General features: G+C 30.3%; 1 protein-coding gene across 1 annotated transcript; it reads right to left on the bottom strand.

Moving 5' to 3' along the window:
• Positions 1-9,932: 9,932 nt before the first annotated feature.
• LOC129919482 (uncharacterized) lies at positions 9,933-22,256 on the bottom strand. The gene is made up of 3 exons (XM_056000366.1): positions 22,006-22,256; positions 17,024-17,213; positions 9,933-10,500 (listed from the first exon to the last, which is right to left on the bottom strand). The coding sequence occupies exons 1-3, from the start codon at positions 22,208-22,210 to the stop codon at positions 10,335-10,337; spliced, it is 561 nt and encodes a 186-aa protein (XP_055856341.1). The 5' UTR covers positions 22,211-22,256; the 3' UTR covers positions 9,933-10,334.
• Positions 22,257-24,646: the final 2,390 nt, after the last annotated feature.

Below are 24,646 nucleotides of genomic sequence, written 5' to 3'. Positions count from 1 at the left end.
GTATGTTTTTTTTAGTTTTTATTGATTCATAAAAATCTAAACAATGGCTTAAATTGGAGCTTGATTTAAAATAGGATTTATACAATGTCTGGCACAGTGCCGTAGCGAAGGGGGGCGAAAGGGATGCCCGTGGGTGACGAGACCACCCGAAAGCTACCAAAGAGTAATGCGCCTTATTATAGGTAGCAGAGTTTTAACAAAAAGTGATAACAGTGGTAGATAGAGCGTTTTTATAGAACATTTTTTTTTTTGTAGTATATACATACAAGAATCACCCCTTGAATTTTCCTTATCTATCTACTATTGATTTCAATCTTTGTACCTTAGGCTTGGTACAAAGATCGAGCTCACTTTTAGCTCCCGTAAAAAAATCTTTCCAAAACTAAGCCGAGCTAAGCAGCTCCGGTTAAAAAATCACAGTTTCATTTCGAACTGCACGTTTTATAAATGTCACAATTTAGCAAAAAGTGGAGACAAAAATTAGCTCGATCTTCTTACCAGGCTTTATGTTTTTTTTTTTTGTCAATTTGATTAATAAATTTCAATAAATAAAAATTCAATAAATTTAAAACTTAAAAAAAAACACACCAAATTTGTTTTTAAAAGTACAAAAATATCTTTTAGACTGATTTTTGAACATAGTAAAGAAGTGTATTTTTTTTTAATATACATACCTCCAAAATCCAAATTTATGGAAAAAATGTATTATTTCTACCTTTAATCGTTATAAAAATCAAATTTTCGACCGATTTTAGTTTTAGACCTGTTCCTAAGTGTTCAAAATATTTGGTAGGTATATTGAATAAAAAAAAAATGTAATAAAATTTTTGGTGTCGATTTTTGGAATAAACTTGAAAAAGAACATTTAATTTGTAATTAGTAGGTAATTACATTTTAATTTTTAATAAATTTTAAATACATATTTATTTTCAAATACATTGCAGTTATTCTATAAAAATTGGTTACTAATTTTACGAGAAAAAAATATTAAACGACAAGCCCCTATAGGATGGTATCTAGTCTACAAAAGTATTTGACTGAAAAAGAAACAACTAAACATTTTGTCTGTCAATTTTTAATTAATGAAATCTTTGATGTTTACCCAAAAGTTCAAATTATAAAATTATATGTATGAACGTTTATCAATTTTTTCAAATTTTCAAATTTTGTATGAACCAGCAACATATTTGTAAGAAATAGTTTTTGGTTTATAAACGTGTTTTTTTTTTTTCTAAAAATTATTGAAACGTGCTTTGTTTTTAATGAATATTTTTATTTGATAGTCTTTATTTTCTAATACTCGTATCTTATTTGTTTGGTGATAATAATCTCATAAATGAGTCCATGTTAAATTTCCGTACGATAAATCAGACGCATTTCTATAAACAAAATCAAATCTAAAAACAAAAAAATATTTTGCAATTTATTTGTTTTAGTAACATCAACAAACTGAAAAAAAAATGTTAAACCTTTTATTTTAAATCTGTTACTCCAATTACGTGTTTCGGTCCCCAAAAGTATGTTCAAATTTCATTACATACAAACTTGAATCACCTAACGCCTAGATATCTACCAACATATAAAACGAAACGATATTGTATCTCGAGCAACACTACACCCCAGCACATGGAATTAAAGACAAGTCAGTACTTTTTGATGAATGAGTATTTTTTTAGTTCGATTGCAATAAGAATCATTGTTTTTATTTTATGTTTCGTTGTGTTTTTTTATAATTTTGTGTAGAAAAAAAATGGTAGAAAATCATGAATTTGTTCGAAACTACATAAATGTGCACTTTTTTGTTTATTGATGTGATACTTACGTTTTTGAACATCGAAATCATCTATTAAAACATTTTTCATTGAATAAGAACAAAAACAATTAAGTAAAATGTAGGCACATTTTATTTTACATATAAATATTTATTAAAACCTTTTAAAAGGATATTTACATTTTAAAACATAAATACAAAAATTTAAAAAAAGTTATTTTCTATTTTATATAAAACAAAAGAATGCAATAAATATATATAAAAAAAAATAATAATAAAAATTAAAACAAATATTTAAGTCATTCGCTGCAACGAGGACGACAAAAAAATAAACAAAAAATACATATAACTTAATACTATCTGCATACAGAGAGAGAATTTCATCAGTCAGCAGAAGGGTCCTTTTAAAAAACATTTTAATATAGGTACGACAATAAATTTACACAAAAACTTCATTCAACATAATAACACAATGCAAGGCAGTAGAACAAAGCAAAACCAACAAACCAACAAAAAAAAATAAAGGATTGCACTTTGCACACAAAAAACCTGGGACTTTGTTAAAATTTTAAATCAACAAGTTAATACCTTTTTGCTGAGCTGATGAAACACTCGTTTTTGCAGTAGAATCCTTTCCCTACCTTCAAAAACAATTTCTTACTTCTCTAAATGGGTGCACAATATCCATATAGAATGAATATACAAAGTCCAGTCGAAATGTCCTGCTAGGGAATATTTATTGCTGCATCGTTGTTGATGGGTCGGTCGTCTATCTGGGAGCTCTGGCTGGTACACAACATGAATGAAATGAATGAAAGACTAGAATGTGGAGGATGTAATTCTGTAGCAAAACCAGGTGTTAACGTACCCTTAAACAAAATCCCCGACGAAATAATATTTGGCATCACCAAATATTGTTTCGTCGTGTTTTTTGTGGCGGGCAGTTGGCTGCCCTTCCTCCTTTTTTTTCCGCCATTTTATTCAGTCATTACTGACATTCATTTTATTCATTCGCATTCTTTCACTCTCAGGCACAAGTTCGCCATTACCAAAAAAGTAAAAAACCCAAATTGTAAAAATTATAACTTAAAACAAATATAAAGAAAAGTTAAATAAAATTTACAAAATCAACATATAACAATTAAAAGTTCTTTTATTGAAAAAAGAAAAGAAACAAACACAAGAGAAAATAAATCAACAAAAAACACAAATTAACAAAAGACAAGTGTGACTCATCAGCAGCAGGACAAGCGGCATCAGGTATTAATTCTGATTTGTCCCCCAGATAATCATTTGGTCCTAGCGAGCCAGGGATACAAATTGAATTGGTGAAACAACCACGTTCGCCGCCGCTGCAGTCGCCATCACCACAGTCACCACCAGAATTTTCCCACGTGTGTGGTTTGTGTGCTTGTGCATCAAGACACATCAGCAACCACATTTACGTACAAAGCAATTGTACGTGGCTGCAATTTTTGTGCATTGCAACAATCATCGGTTCTTTTGAGAACAATTTAAAAACAAAAAATAAGGTACACCATTGCATCGATTGGTGTCGGAGTTATACAGAGGAGCCAAGGAAACATCACAATCAAGATCGACAAGAAGAAGAAGAATCATCAGAAGCAACCTAAAAATTCATTACAAAAATATATGTACAGAGTAAGTAAAGTTTTTGTCATTTTTTTTTGATATATTGATTGGCGCTTACATACATATACATATACATAAATTTATATACATATAGATAAAACGTTTAATTTTTTTTCTACGGGAAAAGTGGCGTCACATTCTTTCTCTTTCTTTTTTTGCATCGCGTTCTCGTTTGTTGAGATTTTCTCCAGTCACACTAGGTTATTTAACTGGACAAAAAAAAAAAAAACGCAAAACGTTTTCAAAAAGTCATTTCATTTTTTTTTCAAGGTTCTTTTGAGAACCAAACTCAAAGTTTCTTTGCGCTGCTCGTGCTCCCAACAACGGTAAAAAATTTGGTGTTGGCATTTATAGCGTGATTTTTAATTCACAGTTTTTTATTTGAACTGTTATTCATTTTCATTTTTAATTTACAGTTTTTATATGAACTGTTATTCATTTTCGGTACAGTTTTTTTTCATATTATATTTTCTTTGTGCTGGTCCCTAAATTCTCTTAAGATTTTTTCAACGCTTTTTTTTTATAAAAAAATATCCTGAGTTTACACATTCGCATGAAATATTCAAGGTTCTTTTGTGAACTCTTAAATTATTTCAAAATTTCTTTAATAATATTCTTTGAATATTTTGCAATTTTTCGTTTATTTTTCGAAAAGAAAAAATAAATAAATCAACATTAAACAACAAATTTGCGATAAATTATATTGGCGAATTTAAATATATTTGATATCTTTTTGAAAAGTTTTTTTTTTTAATCTTGAACTTGTGCATTTCTTTAAACTTTTCAAATATTTTTTTTCTCAAAATAACTCCGACATTTATCATGTTTTCACCCCAGTCACTCTCAATTTTTAAGGTTCTTTTAAGAACCCCTCGCTTTTCTCAATTAGACTTTGAAAAATTCTTTTGTTTGAATTATTTTTTGAAAGTTTTTTCAAATTAATTCTGAAAACGCAAAAACTTATTAACGTTTTCACCCAGTCGCTCTCGCTTTTCAAGGTTCTTTTGAGAACCCTCGCTTTTCTCAATCAGACTTTGAAAAATTCTTTTGTTTGAATTATTTTTTGAAAGTTTTTTTTCAAATTAATTCTGAAAACGCAAAACTTATTAACGTTTTCACCCAGTCGCTCTCAATTTTCAAGGTTCTTTTGAGAACCCCCGCTTTTCTCAATTAGACTTTGAAAAATTCTTTTGTTTGAATTATTTTTTGAAAGTTTTTTCAAATTAATTCTGAAAACGCAAAACTTATTAACGTTTTCACCCAGTCGCTCTCAATTTTCAAGGTTCTTTTGAGAACCCTCGCTTTTCTCAATCAGACTTTGAAAAATTCTTTTGTTTGAATTATTTTTTGAAAGTTTTTTCAAATTAATTCTGAAAACGCAAACTTATTAACGTTTTCACCCAGTCGCTCTCAATTTTCAAGGTTCTTTTGAGAACCCCCGCTTTTCTCAATTAGACTTTGAAAAATTCTTTTGTTTGAATTATTTTTTGAAAGTTTTTTCAAATTAATTCTGAAAACGCAAAACTTATTAACGTTTTCACCCAGTCGCTCTCAATTTTCAAGGTTCTTTTGAGAACCCTCGCTTTTCTCAATTAGACTTTGAAAAATTCTTTTGTTTCAATTATTTTTTGAAAGTTTTTTCAAATTAATTCTGAAAACGCAAACTTATTAACGTTTTCACCCAGTCGCTCTCAATTTTCAAGGTTCTTTTGAGAACCCTCGCTTTTCTCAATTAGACTTTGAAAAATTCTTTTGTTTGAATTATTTTTTGAAAGTTTTTTCAAATTAATTCTGAAAACGCAAAACTTATTAACGTTTTCACCCAGTCGCTCTCAATTTTCAAGGTTCTTTTGAGAACCCTCGCTTTTCTCAATTAGACTTTGAAAAATTCTTTTGTTTCAATTATTTTTTGAAAGTTTTTTCAAATTAATTCTGAAAACGCAAACTTATTAACGTTTTCACCCAGTCGCTCTCAATTTTCAAGGTTCTTTTGAGAACCCCCGCTTTTCTCAATTAGACTTTGAAAAATTCTTTTGTTTGAATTATTTTTTGAAAGTTTTTTCAAAATAATTCTGAAAACGCAAAAACTTATTAACGTTTTCATCCAGTCGCTCTCAATTTTCAGGGTTCTCTTGAGAACCCTCGCTTTTCTCAATTAGACTTTGAAAAATTCTTTTGTTTGAATTATTTTTTGAAAGTTTTTTCAAATTAATTCTGAAAACGCAAACTTATTAACGTTTTCACCCAGTCGCTCTCAATTTTCAAGGTTCTTTTGAGAACCCCCGCTTTTCTCAATTAGACTTTGAAAAATTCTTTTGTTTGAATTATTTTTTGAAAGTTTTTTCAAATTAATTCTGAAAACGCAAAACTTATTAACGTTTTCACCCAGTCGCTCTCAATTTTCAAGGTTCTTTTGAGAACCCTCGCTTTTCTCAATTAGACTTTGAAAAATTCTTTTGTTTCAATTATTTTTTGAAAGTTTTTTCAAATTAATTCTGAAAACGCAAACTTATTAACGTTTTCACCCAGTCGCTCTCAATTTTCAAGGTTCTTTTGAGAACCCTCGCTTTTCTCAATTAGACTTTGAAAAATTCTTTTGTTTGAATTATTTTTTGAAAGTTTTTTCAAATTAATTCTGAAAACGCAAAACTTATTAACGTTTTCACCCAGTCGCTCTCAATTTTCAAGGTTCTTTTGAGAACCCTCGCTTTTCTCAATTAGACTTTGAAAAATTCTTTTGTTTCAATTATTTTTTGAAAGTTTTTTCAAATTAATTCTGAAAACGCAAACTTATTAACGTTTTCACCCAGTCGCTCTCAATTTTCAAGGTTCTTTTGAGAACCCCCGCTTTTCTCAATTAGACTTTGAAAAATTCTTTTGTTTGAATTATTTTTTGAAAGTTTTTTCAAAATAATTCTGAAAACGCAAAAACTTATTAACGTTTTCATCCAGTCGCTCTCAATTTTCAGGGTTCTCTTGAGAACCCTCGCTTTTCTCAATTAGACTTTGAAAAATTCTTTTGTTTGAATTATTTTTTGAAAGTTTTTTCAAATTAATTCTGAAAACGCAAAACTTATTATCCACGTTTTCACCCAGTCGCTCTCAATTTTCAAGGTTCTTTTGAGAACCCCCGCTTTTCTCAATCAGACTTTGAAAAATTCTTTTGTTTGAATTATTTTTTGAAAGTTTTTTCAAATTAATTCTGAAAATGCAGAAATCTATTCTCGTTTTCACTCATTTTCTCTCTCTTCAAAGTTCTTTTGAGAACCCTTGCTTTTCTCAATTATACTTTGAAAAATTATTTTGTTTGAATTGGTTTTTGGAATTTTTTCCAAACCAATTCTGAAAACGCCGAAGTCTATTCACGTTTTCACTCACTCGCTCTTAACTTTTCAAGCTTCGCGCTCTCAACTATCTTTTGTTTTTTTGGATTTTTTTCCAAACTAATTCTGAAAACGCAGAAGTCTATTCACGTTTTCACTCATTCGCTCTTCACTTTTGAGAAATCTTGCGTTTCTCAATTATACTTTGAAAAATTATTTTTTTTGAATTGGTTTTTGGAATTTTTTTTCCAAACTAATTCTGGAAACGCAGAAATCTATTCACGTTTTCACTCATTCTCTCTCTTTTCAAAGTTCTTTTGAGAACCCTTGCGTTTCTTAATTATACTTTAAAAAATTATTTTGTTTGAATTGGTTTTTGGAATTTTTTTCAAACCAATTCTGAAAACGCCGAAGTCTATTCACGTTTTCACTCACTCGCTCTTAACTTTTCAAGCTTCGCGCTCTCAACTATCTTTTAAAATTTTTCTTTCTTTAGAACTTATCTAAGTTTTCAACCCACTCCAAATATGAAAACACTCGTATTGATGTTGATATTAATTAAATTAAAACAACACTTTCTCTTTGGAAACAATCTTTAGAAGATCCAACAAAGGTACCAACTTGGGAAAAGTTAGGAAAGTTCTTAAATTCACGATTCCAGACGTTAGAATCTATTTCAGACACCACTTCTTCAAAACCATTATCACAAAATTTCCAAGTCACCAAGAAAAACAATTTTCAGAAAGTCTTTTATACTTTTCTTGCGAGGGCGGGAGGAACTAAGTGTAAAAATTTGGTCGGCAGAACTGGCAATTTATGAGTGTCCTAAATTTTCGGCATTACCAATCCAATTCCGAATCGAAATAGTTCGAGAAAAGAAGATGTGCAATAATTGCTTAGTTTTTTACATACACATACATACACTTTTGCTCCTTGAAAATAATCCCTCTCCAGTTCAAAATCAAAATTTAAATCTACAGTCCACTTCTCAATCACAAGCTATATAAAATTCTCAAATATCTGCTTCTTCGCAACATATAAAAATTTCATGGTGACCTATAAAAAAAAAAAAAAAAATTGTTTTTTTTTGGCATTTCGGCAGCTTTTCAAAACGTCTGAATGTACCATATATCGACAAAAACACAACTATTTCTGGAATCAGTGAAAATCTCTCCATCACAAGAAATTTTGTTTTTTTTTCAATCACTTCTGCATATCCCCCTCAAGTCACTATTTCAGCTCAAGCCATTGCTCTTAAAATACTAACTAACAACCTCTCAAGATAATAATATTTTTGAAGGCCTTCAGCTGGCCGATCCCACGTTTAATAAGTCAAATTTTATGATTTCTGTGACTCCTCAGAAAAGGCATATGCCACCACTTCATACATAAGCGTTCGTCAGTCTACCGGAACTTTCTCTTCTCACTTGGTTTGTGCAAAATCAAGGGATTCACCCATCAAATATGATTGCCACGCCTTGAGTTGTGTGGGACACTTCTCTTTCCAAAATTGTAAAAATTTACGTTTCAAGTTTCTCTGTCCACGCATACCAGACCTTTTTATGGACCGATTCGTCCATCGTATTAGCTTGGCTTAAGAAACCACCCTGTATTTGGAAAACTTTTATTGCAAACCGCACTAGCAAAATTTTAGAAAACATTGCAAACATCACTGATTTAGCCACTCGGGGTTTAACCGCTTCAGATTTGAGGCGTAATATTTTTTAACGGAATGGTCCCTCTTGGCTTTGCCAGTAATTTCTACTATCTACCCCCTTCCCCTTGTCGAAGACCTCGGACAATAGAAAAAACCGTTGTTTCCTTGGGTTTCAAGAACGTTCAGAAGATTCTTGATCGCTTTTCATCTTTAACTCGCGCTATGCGTTTTTTTTCATTTGCTACATATTCCGTTTTTTCTAAAAATTTTCAAAAAGGTCAGACACTCGATACATTTCACTCGATATTACTCCTCAAGAAATGCAAAATTGTAAGAAACACCTCAGAAGATTAGGGACCAGTGCACGATTAACATTTGAAGAATTTTCTACAATTTTAGCTCGTATTGAAGCTTGTTTAAACTCGCGTCAACTTTCATCCATGTTAAATAATTCCTCTGATATCTTGGCTTTGGCTCCAGGTCATTTATTTGTGGGCGTACGCTGAGAATGTTCCCTGAAAGAAATTTGGAATTTGTCGATTTGTCGTATATTAACCGACGGGAAAAAGTGAAATGCCTCCAACAACAATTCTCTCGTCGATGGAAAGACGAGTATCTTAAAGAACTTCATCAGAGACATTAGTATCAATCCCATCAAAAGATTTCAAGTTAAATGACCTAGTTTTTTGTAAAAACCGAAAATCTTCCTTCCACTGAATGGCGCCTTGGGCGTGTTGTAAATGTACACCCCGGCCCTGACGGAAGAGTGAGGGTGGCGACGCTCTAAACCCAATACGGCGACATAAGTCTAACAGTCGTAAAACTTTGTGTTTTGCCCTCTCAATAACAACACTATATTTTGTATCATTAAAATTATTTATATTATAATATGCCAATCAATATGTTTGAAAGATTACAAAAGCTTTATTAATACTCTTTTTTTTCAAATTTGTTTTTTTGGGTGCCTCACGCCGTCAACAAATTTCATTTAAAAAATTTTTTTTTTCTCAAACCATAATCATCATAATTTTTTAAGAATTGAATGCTTTAAAATTTCTTTGGCGACTTACGCCAAGGGGGGGCAGTAATGTTAACGTACCCTTAAACAAAATCCCCGACGAAATAATATTTGGCATCACCAAATATTGTTTCGTCGTGTTTTTTGTGGCGGGCAGTTGGCTGCCCTTCCTCCTTTTTTTTCCGCCATTTTATTCAGTCATTACTGACATTCATTTTATTCATTCGCATTCTTTCACTCTCAGGCACAAGTTCGCCATTACCAAAAAAGTAAAAAACCCAAATTGTAAAAATTATAACTTAAAACAAATATAAAGAAAAGTTAAATAAAATTTACAAAATCAACATATAACAATTAAAAGTTCTTTTATTGAAAAAAGAAAAGAAACAAACACAAGAGAAAATAAATCAACAAAAAACACAAATTAACAAAAGACAAGTGTGACTCATCAGCAGCAGGACAAGCGGCATCAGGTATTAATTCTGATTTGTCCCCCAGATAATCACCAGGTTTATGCATCCCAAAATACTTTTGGCAAACACTACACAAGTCCGTTCCGTCGTCGCAATGAAAATTGCAATGGAAACGCGTTGAGTAGAGGAGAGTCCTTTTCACAGGACACTCTGATGTTTCTGGACTTCATAAAGCACTCTTGCCACTGCCACACACAAACCAACAAATGACGAGGACACAATGACGGCGAGATGCGATGATGGAGGGAAAGGATTTTAATATATCTACATAATTATTTACATTCGGAGATGGAAAAGGATGCGCGGTGCTTGTTGCAACAATTGTCGTCCGAGGCACTTCTGTTCTGTGTCCTGTTGATGGTCGGTCCAGTTAAATGACAAGGAGAGGACTCGTCCTCGGATTGTGGCAAAACGACAGCAGCCTCCTGGTTGAACGATATTAATCCCTGGTGAATTGTAGCGGGAGGAACTGTTCGGGTTCATCAGTTCCACACGGTAAGCGTTTGGCCAGGTGCTTGCACAATGGCACATCTCGGATGTAATCACCAATGAAGACCGAAAGGAGGTACCACTGTTTCATGCCGGTTGATTGAACTTTGTAGTTTCTGTTTGGGAGAAAGAGAGAGAGGAAAGTCATCACATTAGAATCATATATGTAAAAGGATACAAACAACGGAATGAGTTTGCATCCTTTGTATTTTAGAGAAGCTTATTCCTATTTTGCTTATACATTTGCTCTGGAATCTTTTGATCATTTATCGTCATCTCCTCTCATTCTGAACTTAGAATTTCGAAAACAAGCAAATCACATTTTCAAGTGTCCAAAATGGTATAAGGACTAAGCTTAAATCTGAATATTTTCTACCTCTGGTAAAAACCTCTTTAGAAACAATGAATTTAGGGATGTGTTTTGGTGTTTTGTTGATGGAATTATATTAAAGAAATAAGGACAAGGATATGTGGTTTGCTTAGAATTCAAATTTGCTTACTATGTTAAAAATCTGTAAGAACAAAGGTGCAGTGTGCAGTTTAGGATAAAGGAGTAGGTATTTTGTTGGCTCCCGGAAATTACGCCAGATTTTTTTTTTTGAAAAAAACGCCAGAATATTTCTTTTGTTAAAAATTGGCGCCGCGGCGCGGTGGAACACCCGACCGCTGTGGAATCGCGCTCCGCCCCTCCCCCAGCGCGTTAATTTACTGTCTCAAAATAAAGTAAAAACAAATGTTTTTTATAATTTTGTCTTATTTTAAAACCAAACATACAAAAATTAACATTTTGTAACAAAAACTGTAACTTAAAATTATGATACTTAAAATAATTAAGCATACGAAAATAATTTAGCGATTTTAATATTTTTTTTCTGGCTCTTTTTCCAAAACAAAAAAATAAAAAAACGCCAGATGGTTTCTGACTTTTTTTCCAATTTTTTTTGTCTGGCTTTTTTTTTCATTTTATGAAATGGAAAAATCACCAAAATTTTTTTTGGAAAGAGTGCCAGAAATTCTGGAAATATTCCCAGAAAAGTTTTGCACTTTTTGCCTAGGAAATTATGAAAATTTTGTTTTCTTTTTTTTTCAAAAAAAAAAAATCTGGCGTAATTTCTGGGAGTCGAAACGCATCCGAAACGTGTCCAAAACGCGTCCAAAACACGTCCAAAATGCGTCCGAAACGCGTTCCAAACGCGTCCGAAAGGCGGCTGAAATGCGACCAAAACTCGTCCAAAACTCGTATGAAACGCTTCTGAAACGCGTCCGAAACGCGTCCAAAACGCGTCTGAAACGCGTCCGAAACGCGTTCCAAACGAGTCCAAAAGGCGTCCGAAACACGCCCGAAAGGCGGCTGAAATGCTACCAAAACGCGTATGAAACGCGTCCGAAACGCACCCGAAACGTCTGAAATGCGTCCAAAACGCTTCCAAACTGCCTCTAAAACGCGCCCAAAACGCGTCCAAAACACGTCCAAAACGTCTTCAACGCAAAATCATTCTGAAAAATAGTTGAATCAACGTGTTTTTCGTTGATTTTAAGTTGTTTTTTTCCATCAGTTTTGTCACTCAGCATTCATGTATCCTCATATATAAGAATAATAAAAATTTAAGGACTCTAATAAATTAAGTGAAATCACTTCACACACAGATCACATAAAATTTTGACAAGAAAACAAGGTAAATCTAAAGACGAATAAATGAAATAGTAAACAAACTTTGAACTAATATAATATTTTATTTCTGCACCAGCAAAAACCTATCATTATCTCTATACTCTCCTGAAAATGACCCAAAACATCAACTTCTGAGTCAAACTCAAAACTAACACTTCAGTTGTAATAAGTTCACTTGACTGTGCATAGTCATCATACAGCACACATTTGTTCAAAAGGACAAAATGAGTATCCTGGAAAATTAGAATTAGAAACTATTTGTGCATTGTTGCATTCGAAAGAGGAGAGGACTGTATCGTGTGCAGAGTCAAGTTGATTGGAGAGATAGAAAATGAGAACTTTTCATCAGAGTTTATGTATCGAAACTGATTAAACAACAAGGCACTCCTGACACATTCGTAGAAGGAGAACTAGTATCCTCGTCATGCATGTGCTGTTATAATATTTTGGACAGTTCCGTTCAAACTTCCCATCAGAATATTATGAAAGGTTGGTATAGGTCCTTCCTTGTAACCATCACACGATGCAATGCAAATAAAATTATGCATATATTTCCAGGATTACCACACAACCGACACGGTTCAAATATACAATTTACTTGTTATCTCATGAGGAACAGCTACCAGCCAGTGTGTAGTGTATTGTTGTTAAACGAAGATAACATTTTACGAAAACCGAAAAACCTATTAAAATCTCGAGAGTGCTGTCCAAGGACTCACATTGTATCATTTGTAATAGTGCATTCGAGTAAGTTTTTGAACTGCGCCGAACTAAAGTTTACATAATATTCAAGTTGTACAGAGGTAACACCCGTCACTTTTGGGTGGAACTACGTAAAATTTTAGCAGCTCTAAAAAGTTTTGTTGGAATAAAAGTTTTCTCAGTATGTGTCTGTGTGGTGTAATGCCGCAAAGTTGTTCGTGTAACAAAACAAGTTGAAATAAAAATGATTTTAACATGTTTGCACTTCAGATGAACTTTTGTAGTCGTTTCGAAGAGGCCAGGCATCTTCTCCAGCTCAAAGTGCAGAAAAGTTTAACTTCATTCAAAGTGCTGAATGTTGTACTTGGTGTAACAAAATGTGAATTTTAAGGTAAATTTCACAATCGAACTGAGTTTTCAGCTTCTAAAGTGTTAGAGAAGCTATTTTAGCTTTTGTAAGGCCTTATAGAAGCTGAAAATAGATAAAGAAAGAGCTCGGAAGCTTTAAGCAATTTTAATAAAATTTACACTTCTAAAAATTATTACAGTTAAGCTATTTTAGCTTTTGTAAGATCTTATAGAAGCTGAAAATAAATAAGGAAATATCTCGGAAACTGTAAGCAATTTTAATGAAATTAAAACTTCCAAAAAGTATTATAGAAGCTATTTTAGCTCTTGTAAGGGCTTATAGTAGCTTAAAATTGATAAAGAAATAGCTCGGAAACTTATAGCAATTTTAATAAAATTTAAACTTCTAAAAATTATTACAGAAGCTATTTTAGCTTTTGTAAGGCCTTATAGAAGCTGAAGATAGATAAAGAAATATTTCGAAAGCTTTAAGCAATTTTAATAAAATTTAAACTTCTAAAAATTATTACAGAAGCTATTTTAGCTTTTGTAAGATCTTATAGAAGCTAAAAATAGATAAAGGAATATCTCGGAAACTGTAAACAATTTTAATAAAATTAATACTTCCAAAAAGTATTATAGAAGCTATTTTAGCTCTTGTAAGGGCTTATAGAAGCTTAAAATTGATAAAGAAATAGCTCGGAAGCTTTAAGCAATTTTAATAAAATTTTAGACTTCTAAAAATTATTACAGTTAAGCTATTTTAGCTTTTGTAAGATCTTATAGAAGCTAAAAATAGATAAAGAAATATCTCGGAAACTGTAAACAATTTTAATAAAATTAATACTTCCAAAAAGTATTATAGAAGCTATTTTAGCTTTTGTAAGGCCTTATAGAAGCTGAAAATAGATAAAGAAATAGCTCGGAAGCTTTAAGCAATTTTAATAAAATTTACACTTCTAAAAATTATTACAGTTAAGCTATTTTAGCTTTTGTAAGATCTTATAGAAGCTGAAAATATATAAGGAAATATCTCGGAAACTGTAAGCAATTTTAATGAAATTGAAACTTCAAAAAAGTATTATAGAAGCTATTTTAGCTCTTGTAAGGGCTTATAGAAGCTTAAAATTGATAAAGAAATAGCTCGGAAGCTTAAAGCAATTTTAATAAAATTAAAACTTCCAAAAAGTATTATAGAAGCTATTTTAGCTCTTGTAAGGGCTTATAGAAGCTTAAAATTGATAAAGAAATAGCTCGGAATGTTGTACTTGGTGTAACAAAATGTGAATTTTAAGGTAAATTTCACAATCGAACTGAGTTTTCAGCTTCTAAAGTGTTAGAGAAGCTATTTTAGCTTTTGTAAGGCCTTATAGAAGCTGAAAATAGATAAAGAAAGAGCTCGGAAGCTTTAAGCAATTTTAATAAAATTTACACTTCTAAAAATTATTACAGTTAAGCTATTTTAGCTTTTGTAAGATCTTATAGAAGCTGAAAATAAATAAGGAAATATCTCGGAAACTGTAAGCAATTTTAATGAAATTAAAACTTCCAAAAAGTATTATAGAAGCTATTTTAGCTCTTGTAAGGGCTTATAGTAGCTTAAAATTGATAAAGAAATAGCTCGGAAACTTATAGCAATTTTAATAAAATTTAAACTTCTAAAAATTATTACAGAAGCTATTTTAGCTTTTGTAAGGCCTTATAGAAGCTGAAGATAGATAAAGAAATATTTCGAAAGCTTTAAGCAATTTTAATAAAATTTAAACTTCTAAAAATTATTACAGAAGCTATTTTAGCTTTTGTAAGATCTTATAGAAGCTAAAAATAGATAAAGGAATATCTCGGAAACTGTAAACAATTTTAATAAAATTAATACTTCCAAAAAGTATTATAGAAGCTATTTTAGCTCTTGTAAGGGCTTATAGAAGCTTAAAATTGATAAAGAAATAGCTCGGAAGCTTTAAGCAATTTTAATAAAATTTTAGACTTCTAAAAATTATTACAGTTAAGCTATTTTAGCTTTTGTAAGATCTTATAGAAGCTAAAAATAGATAAAGAAATATCTCGGAAACTGTAAACAATTTTAATAAAATTAATACTTCCAAAAAGTATTATAGAAGCTATTTTAGCTTTTGTAAGGCCTTATAGAAGCTGAAAATAGATAAAGAAATAGCTCGGAAGCTTTAAGCAATTTTAATAAAATTTACACTTCTAAAAATTATTACAGTTAAGCTATTTTAGCTTTTGTAAGATCTTATAGAAGCTGAAAATATATAAGGAAATATCTCGGAAACTGTAAGCAATTTTAATGAAATTGAAACTTCAAAAAAGTATTATAGAAGCTATTTTAGCTCTTGTAAGGGCTTATAGAAGCTTAAAATTGATAAAGAAATAGCTCGGAAGCTTAAAGCAATTTTAATAAAATTAAAACTTCCAAAAAGTATTATAGAAGCTATTTTAGCTCTTGTAAGGGCTTATAGAAGCTTAAAATTGATAAAGAAATAGCTCGGAAGCTTTAAGCAATTTTAATAAAATTTACACTTCTAAAAATTATTACAGTTAAGCTATTTTAGCTTTTGTAAGATCTTATAGAAGCTGAAAATATATAAAGAAATATCTCGGAAACTGTAAACAATTTTAATAAAATTAAAACTTCCAAAAAGTATTATAGAAGCTATTTTAGCTCTTGTAAGGGCTTATAGAAGCTTAAAATTGATAAAGAAATAGCTTTAAGCAATTTTAATAAAATTTAAACTTCTAAAAATTATTACAGAAGCTATTTTAGCTTTTGTAAGATCTTATAGAAGCTGAAAATAGATAAAGAAATATCTCGGAAACTGTAAACAATTTTAATAAAATTAAAACTTCCAAAAAGTATTATAGAAGCTATTTTAGCTCTTGTAAGGGCTTATAGAAGCTTAAAATTGATAAAGAAATAGCTCGGAAGCTTTAAGCAATTTTTGTCAAATTACAGCTTCTAAAAAGTATAAGAGAACTTTTATAAGACCTTATAGAAGCTGAATTTTAGTAAGGAAATATTAAAACATTTCAAACTGTGGAAATTCACCTTTTTGCACTTGTTTCACATTTCCCAGAAAGTGCATCAATGAATTTAAGTTTTCGTGGCAATTATACAATGCAAGTCGTTTTAAAAATTTATGAAAATGAACAAAAAAAAAAAAGTTACAAATCAAAGCAAATCGAGTTGGACAGAAAAAAACTTGCACAAAAATAAAACTTATTCAATTTGACGTTGCATCCTTTGGAGCAGTTGTCCTTGTACCGGAGATGAACGGGGTAACTTTTTAAATTGAAACGTTTTGTTAGGGTTGAGATGGAGCATAGAAATGGCAGTAAAAATCTTTATTACTGGCGTCAAGGACTCGGAAAGATTGAAAAAAAACAACAAAAACTAAAAAAAATGTGAAATAAAGTACATCTACATCTTCTTGTATAACGATGATTTGGACAATGATGATTGCATTCTTTTGCAACGTTAAGGAAACAAAGAAAATACGATGTCATTTATATCCTTAAAAGCGAGTGTAGGTATCCTATAGTGCAACAGATGAGAAAATACTGACAAACAACAAAAAAAAATTTACAGATGACTTAGCATTTTGTTATAAAAATTTTTGATTGGAAATCATTTTATTGTTTCGATTTCAAAAAAAAAAAGAGAAAAAAAAAGGATTCGTTATTACTTAATATTCAGAGGTACTTTTTTTTCTACTATGGAAGTAGCATCGAAGGGACTGCATGTGCATATGCAGTTGCAGTTCGGAGAAACTTTATGCATTCGAATGGAGAAAATGACGACAAACATTAAAATAAATGAGCAATAAAGAATTCAGATGAAATTTTACTATCATTTTTTTTGTATTTTGCTTTGTTTTGTTTCATATATAGCTACTAACCTTAGAATTTCTTGCCAGTCAGGTTGTGCACCTCTTTTGCCAGGACGTGCTGCATGTAAACGGCATGGCTCTTCAAGGATACATGCTTTTGGACCGAACTCCCTCATGATTTCTTTTTCAGCAACAATTGCATCAGCTGCTGTTTGAGAGAGGTAAATTTGTGATATGTCGCGTTTTGCTCGGTAGGTTCCTGGAACAAGAAAAATATATTCTTTGAAAAAAAAATCGTACATATATCGATATAAAAATGAAAAAGAGAGAGAAAAATCTTTAAGTGTTAGTTTGGTATGAGTAATAAATGGGAATACAAATAAATTTTAAGAAAACTATTAAATTGAATATTTTTGAGTCAGTTCTAGAAAAGTTTGTCGATGCTAAAAATTGACAAATTCAACAAAACTTATATCTTAAGAAGTTGGTATTAGTGCTTTATGAAAAGTGTTTGCAATTACAATTTTTTTAAGTTGGTGAAATAGGCTCCAGGTTGTATATTTTAAGATACAGAATTATTTTTCTTCTACTAATTTTGAATTTTTAACGGTCTTTCGCTATTTACATAAATATGAAATTAAATTACTAAAAAGATAGGTATTTTTTTAGTAGTAGTTTTATCCCAGGAGCCTTGTCGATGCTCTGGATCAGTCATTAGTCTAATTTTTGGTACAGTTGACACCAATTTCGAACGCAACATTGTCAAATATGTAAAAAGAAGTTTTAAAATATATACGTAATAGTTATTCTTAATTTTTGCTCTTAAAAAAGGCACCAGTTCATTTGACAATTTTTTTTTTTTCGAAACAAAGAAGTTGTATTCAATACCTAGAAGAATTAGACATTCATGGCCTCAGAAATGAAACAGTGTGAACCTCACAGTTGGAACATTCGACCGACATAGAGATCATATAAAACCGTCTTTTTATTGTTGAAATCTGAAATGTTTAGGCCAAATGAATTCTTTGCACTCCATGAAAACTCTTTTGATTCCAACTAAATTTCATAAATTTATTGATGCTTAAAGATTGTCTAGTAAATTCAAGGAAAAAAAATATATGGGAGTGAGGGACAATCTTCAGTTCAAGGTATAGATGCAATTTTCTTATTAATTGACTTCAAACACAAAAAAAATATTTGAACACAACGGCAACACCTACAATATTCAAATATACATTTTTTAAAAGCTAGAAGCTTAGTCATATATGTAAAATTAAAATTAAGTTCATTGAATGAACGGCTTTTGAAAGAATGGTAACTGAACTCAGATTTTTGAAAAAATTTTAACATGTCGTTTTTTAAACTTGGTCGTAATATAAAATGCATTTATTTTCAAATTTTTTTGGCCGCATTTATTATGATTTCAAATTATTAAAGGAAATGTCAATATGTATTACGGTTTATGAAAAAAATCAAAAAGTATTTCATTTTCGAAGAACTTTTTTAATAAAAGTTTTGAAAAAAATGTAACTTATTTTTTTTTTTTAAAGTTCAACATCTAAACATAAAATTATTTTTTATTCATTTAATAACCCTTACTGTTGAAAGTTAAATAGCAAAAATTTAAAGTTCCTATTTACCACAGTCTTTGAGAAAATTAATTATTTCAATGCAAAAATTCAGTTTTAATAAAAAAAACCATTGAAATGAAGTAATTTTTCATTTTTTTTTTTTTTTTTTTCAAAACTGTGATATATTTTACCTTTTTTGCTTCGAAATTCAACTGATAATATTTATGGCCAAAAATAGTTTTTAAATAAATTCATATTTTATTAGAAAAAGTTTGGAAAAAAGTCATTTTAAATTTTTCTAATAACATTTTTTTTTTTAAATTCTGAGTTTGAGGACCATTTTTTAAAAAATTATTGATTAAATTTAGTATATTTAAATTTAAGAGATAATATTGTAGGTGTTGCCGTTGTTTTCTAAATATTTTTTTTGTGTTTGAGGTCAGAATGTTAGAAAATTGCATTTGTCGCTTAAACGATGGAAGATTGTCCCTTACTGCCTTTTATATATTTTCCTTAAATTACCTAGAGAATCTTTTGCTATCATTTGTTTTATGAAATTTAAGCAAAAAAAATGGTTTTGTTAAAAAAAAAATAATTTTAATTAAAAAAAAAAACAATACGGCAACACCGGCAATTTTTAACCTATAGACTTTAAAGTATTTTTAGTTACCTACGTTTGAAAAAAAAAAATCGTCAAAATCAGAGCTGTTCGGCCGGGTTCCCTAATAATTTGCTTTAGTTACTCTACTATAAGTTAAATAATTTATTTAGTAAAAACAACTAAAAACAAAAAATTGAATTCTATCCAACTACATATTTTTGGTGTAAACGTATTTTTATATATTGTTTTATAACAATTTTTAGTCAAATTTTTGGTTTTCTGAAAAAAATAAGTAGATTTGGCTCATATTTTGATAACTTGAAGTAGATTGGAACATAGATTTTAAAATGAAGTAGATTTTGATATTTTTGTAATGGTGCGAAGTAGGGAGTAGATTTTAATTTTCTTTGAAAAAAAGAAGTAGATCTACTTCAATCTTCAGTGGTACCACTGAAGATAAGTACATGGATCAATCTCTCGCTCAAACAGGCTAAGAACAGTATCACTTCAAATAAAAGAAGCTTAAGTACCAAGATAAGATCTCATGCTACAAGAATTCTATAAGTTCTGCACAGAACAATTCGCTGAATGTTTGCTGCAAATTTTCAACGACCATATCGGTTTGATAAAAATTTCTCTCTTTCATGTTTTGAATTATCATTATAACTTCCAATTTAAACAAAAGGAGGTCGAAACATGGTTGAAAATTATAAATGAATTTTACTGCTCAACACTACACGAAAAGTTTTTAGATGTATTCTATTCAAGAGGCTCACAAACTGGATAGATAAATATGAGTTACCTAACGAATTTCATGTACTCGACTGTAGATAAGATATTTACACCTATTACTTAAGTTTATATCGCTTAAAAATATTTATGCCCGCTTTGACAACTTTAAGTCAGCATTCGACAGCAAAGATACAAGATACTGAAAATATCTTTAAAAATTTTGAAAATCTTACGAAAATTGTGCAGCCAAAATTTGGGACGGAACTTTACTGTCAGAAATACCTAGTACTGTTCTTTAAAATCTGTTAAAATCAAATTGAACTTCATTTCATTTTAATAAGAGTTTGGTTCTTAAAAAAATTAAGTGTATTTGCTAAGAATAAAGGGATTTCTATTTGCACCTTAATTTTAGAAGATTCTTTTCTTTTGGCATACATTTTGCAATTTGTTAAGGTGGAAGAAATTAAAAAGATCTGTCCGTTTATTTTAAAGCGGCAGTCTTTTTATTTAAAACAGATTTAATTTTTTTTTCGCTTGTGCTTTTTCTCCGCCAAGGACTTAAATGTTAAAAGAAGAGTTTTTAGATTCTTGAAACTTTTGAGCTTTAATTGCAATTATTTAAATTTTAGAAAAACTAGTATTTACGTGGTTAAACGCGAAAAGAGACGATCTTAATTTTTCTAATATTATCTAATATACATAATAACCGACTAAAAACTAGGCCTTTTTGTCCCAGCTTGAGTTCAAATTATCAAAGTGGAAACAAAGTCTTATAATTTTTTCAAAATAGCCGTAACCAACAGCAAACGAACACTTTTGTTTGATTAGCAATAATTTCTTGTTTTTACTGTGCTAAATGTTACTGAGCTATATTCTGAGGTACAAATAAAATAAACTGCTTATAGTAAAAATACCGGCACAAAAAAAAATTAGTTTGTACTTTGGACCGGATTTACCTAACGACATGTATTTCGACCTGTTGAATCCAAATTTCAAGTTTATTGGCCTAGGTCTCTCTCCAGCCTTGCAGTCACAGCAGTTTTTTTTCGCAATTTTTTGCCTTTATTTTTCTCAAAACTGCGGTCTGACAGGGCCAAACGGACTTTGAAATTCGGATTCAGAGGTTCAAAATACATGTCCTTAGGTAATTCTGGTCCAAAGTAAATGCCACTTTATTTTATTGTATATGCCAGTGTAATTTCTAAAGCAAATTGCACAGCACTAGTTGGAAAGAATAGAAATATAAGAAAGACTTTAAATTGATACAATAATATGATGAGTATTGTCTATCTTCTATTTATATTATCCCTTTGCCTTTTCAACAAATTTGTATTGTATACAACAAACAAACTATGTACATCCCAGTAACCAATTAAAATTTTCACCTTCTCCAATGTATCAAATAAAATTGCAGATAAATTTTCAAATTCAGACACTGTGGCGTATACGCACTATTTTTGTACAAATATGCCAAATATGGAAAAGTCTTGCTTTCATAAGTATTTGATATTTTTAATTATTTTCTTGCTTAGCAACATAAAAATATATTAAATTCTTCTAATAATCAGTTTTTGTGTTGCAGTGTTTAATAAAATTAATAAAATATTTAAAAAAATGTAAACATTCAAAAACGTACAATTTCTCTCTTTCTGTAAACTATTTCTATCAAGTATGTCGAATGAATGGTTTTTTTTTCTGTACATAACAAATGTTGAAATCTTATAAAAACTACTGAAATATTTGTATCTTTTAAAATATCATCCTCCCTTTTGTGGAATTTCATTCAAAAAGACGACAAACATCAACTTGTATTTACATTTCGTAATCCACTCACGTACCGCACCTAAATACTCATTCATATATCAATTCATATTCTCTCATCGTTGTCAACAGAATAATCTGCATAAACAATTCAAGAAATGAAAAAAAAAACTAGAAATCAAAACTTTTTCGAAAGTATAAATTTTCAACCAAAACCACACCAAACTGACCAGTTCAATTGTCCACAAACTTCTGCACATTGCACTGCAGTCTCATACAAAAAATTGAGGTCATGGATACTTTACAATCTTACGTATGTACTTGTTTATGAAACAATAATAATAATATAGAGGCACAGTAACAACCTTATTTTACTCTGTACTAACCTGGATTCAAAGAGTATGCCAACTTCTTTGCAAATTGCGACAATCGCACCGACAAAACAATCACTGGAAAACCAATCAGCTGAACCGGAAGTTCAAACAATGGATCCGGTTGCTGAGCAAATACTTCATCCATCATATCGAGGAAAAAGATGAGCAATATTACAATGGCTGGGAGGGAAAGTGATAAAATTGTTGACATTCTCATGATGCAGATTTTTTTTTTTTAACAAAATTTGTAAAAAAAATTATAAATTCACTGTTAATTAGGATATGTAAATTTTTTGAGGTTATTTTTTTTTTATTTTTTCGCTTGCACTGATTTTAATTAGTTTCTCTCCTCGTGAAAGGATATTTTTTTACACCGTCAATCCTTATTTTTTGGAAAATCTAATTTGCATTACAAAGTGTTTATTTTGACACGGCAGCACCGCTACGAAAGTGCGTACAAAAACCTGCGATCAAATTAACGTTTGATTAAAATTCACAGTAATTTATTTTTTTTTCCGTTGAGACCTCTCGTCGATTTAAAAATGAAAAAGATTCAAATTTATATATTTTTTTAATGGATTATCAGACTGTAACTGATGCACAGACGTTGTTCGTTCTCACTTGCGGTATCGTTATTGACTAAAACCAATTTTACAACGATGGCTAACTTCAAAAAGTGTGCCTTTTTAGCCAAGGTGGGGGCATAAAGAGACTTAAAGACTACGACAATTTCAAGACACTTGGCTAACAAAATCAAAAAAAAAAAAAAAAAAAAAAACTAAAAGTATCTTCAATCTGTCGGTGAGTTAAGTGAAAGTGAGCTTGAAGATACACAAATGAATTCCATCAAGACAGCCATTTAGAGTTAAAGGTGTTACGAAATTTACAGTTGTTGTTATTGTTGTAGCAAAGCAATGGATTAAAGTCGTTCGTCGTCGTCGTAGTTTTCATCAACTTATTGTGTGTTGAAGAGAAAAAATGAGTGAGAGGCAGGTAAATTGTTGGTATGCCAAAAACCTCAGTTTCCTGACTTTTCCCGGATTGGTACACGTACGCCAAGACCAAAACTTGAAGTTTCTTTCAAACGGTGGCTAGGCTGATGAATTTGACGATGAAATTTTGTGAAATTGTTGCAAGTGTTTTGATCCACAAACCGAGTAAGTGAAAAAATATAAATACAAGACTTGTTTTGTATCTTTTGTGGATTTTTTTTTTTTTCTTTAAACTTGTGTATCTTTTATGGGGATTTTAACTCAGGCTGGAGAGTATAGTCGGTCAACAGGTAGTAATGCAACGGCTCAACGAATATTATTTTGTTGCAAATTTGTTACAAAAAATAAGTACATAGTAACATTTTGTATTACGTAATAAAACTATTTTTTTTTAATTTTTTTTTTTTTTGTAACTCGCATTTAATGTGGTTAAGTGAGTCGAGTTTTAAATGCAGGTCTTTGGTTAGTTGTATAGACGTGAAGTGGAGTAGGCTATACAAATACAACTTATTTGTCTGTTGTGTTGTTGCCTGACTATGAATTATGATGATGAAAAAATTTTAAGCGCACGGATATGGTAGGAGGTTTTTGATTTAACATAGACATTGGAGATACCATTTTGAAAAGTTGAGACTTCCTGGTGTTAAAAAGGAAGTCTTTGAAAGTTTAAAAGAATTTATATAGAAGGTGTGTTTTTGTATTTCCTTAAGCGAATTTTAAAAGGAAGAGTTTTTATTTTTCTTCCCGGTTTAATAGAAGCAATCATGATTGGGACATTGAAATTCTTTAAATTTTTTGTCCTTGATCTTAACTTTAACTCAATTGCATAAGAAGTTGGTTTCTTTAAATAACAATTTTAATTATAAAGTCAATGGTTTTCAGTCTTTATTTGTTTTAGTGATTTTCTGTATAAGATTGGTTTAAAGTGTAAACATCTAATAGGTAATATTGCCATCAATTGAGAAAGATTCATGCGTGTGTGTATTCGTGCGTCAGAAAAAAAAATAGACCTTGCACTTCGTATCTGTAGAAGTAGGTAAATGTTGGGAAAAAACTAAGGTTGTTGTGCTTTTATTTATTTTTTGTATTTAGTCATAAGGTCAAAGATACTTAAAAGATGCTGGTTTAAAACGATTAAAAAAAAAAAAAAAAACCGAGACCAATTAACAAGTTTTGTATCTAAATAAATGTTTCTATACTTGTGCTACAGATTTGTTGGAGTAATGTGCTTAGAAAGCTTTTATTTGAAATCAGATGCTTATTTAAGTGAATGTTTGAGTTGTTTGTAAAAAAATTAATTTTTCACGTGCACAATGTACAAAATTTTTAATACTTATTTTTTTTTTAAGAAAAAAACATTATTAGAAAAATCATTTAAGTTAACTTAAAATTTAAAGCAAAATTTGAATATTTGTTGAATAGTATAGGGTTGCCCATTTAGTGTAGGATACCTATTACTGACTGGGCAACCTTATACTGCTGGACAAAGAGTATTTGTTTCACTCTCCACTAGACAGTTTTTTTTGCCACTTGTTCGTCTTGTGTAATTTTAAACAAAACAACAGAATCAATAATTTGTACAATCCTAACAAGTTAAATGAAGTTAAAATAATGTATAGAATCAAAGTTACAGCCGGGTTATAACATTAAAAAATAGAAAT

The sequence above is a fragment of the Episyrphus balteatus genome, chromosome 4, assembly GCF_945859705.1.
Source record: "Episyrphus balteatus chromosome 4, idEpiBalt1.1, whole genome shotgun sequence".
NCBI classification, from domain to species: domain Eukaryota; kingdom Metazoa; phylum Arthropoda; class Insecta; order Diptera; family Syrphidae; genus Episyrphus; species Episyrphus balteatus.
The sequence above is the reverse complement of the archived record's forward strand: the minus strand, read 5'-3'. Positions and strand labels throughout refer to the sequence as shown.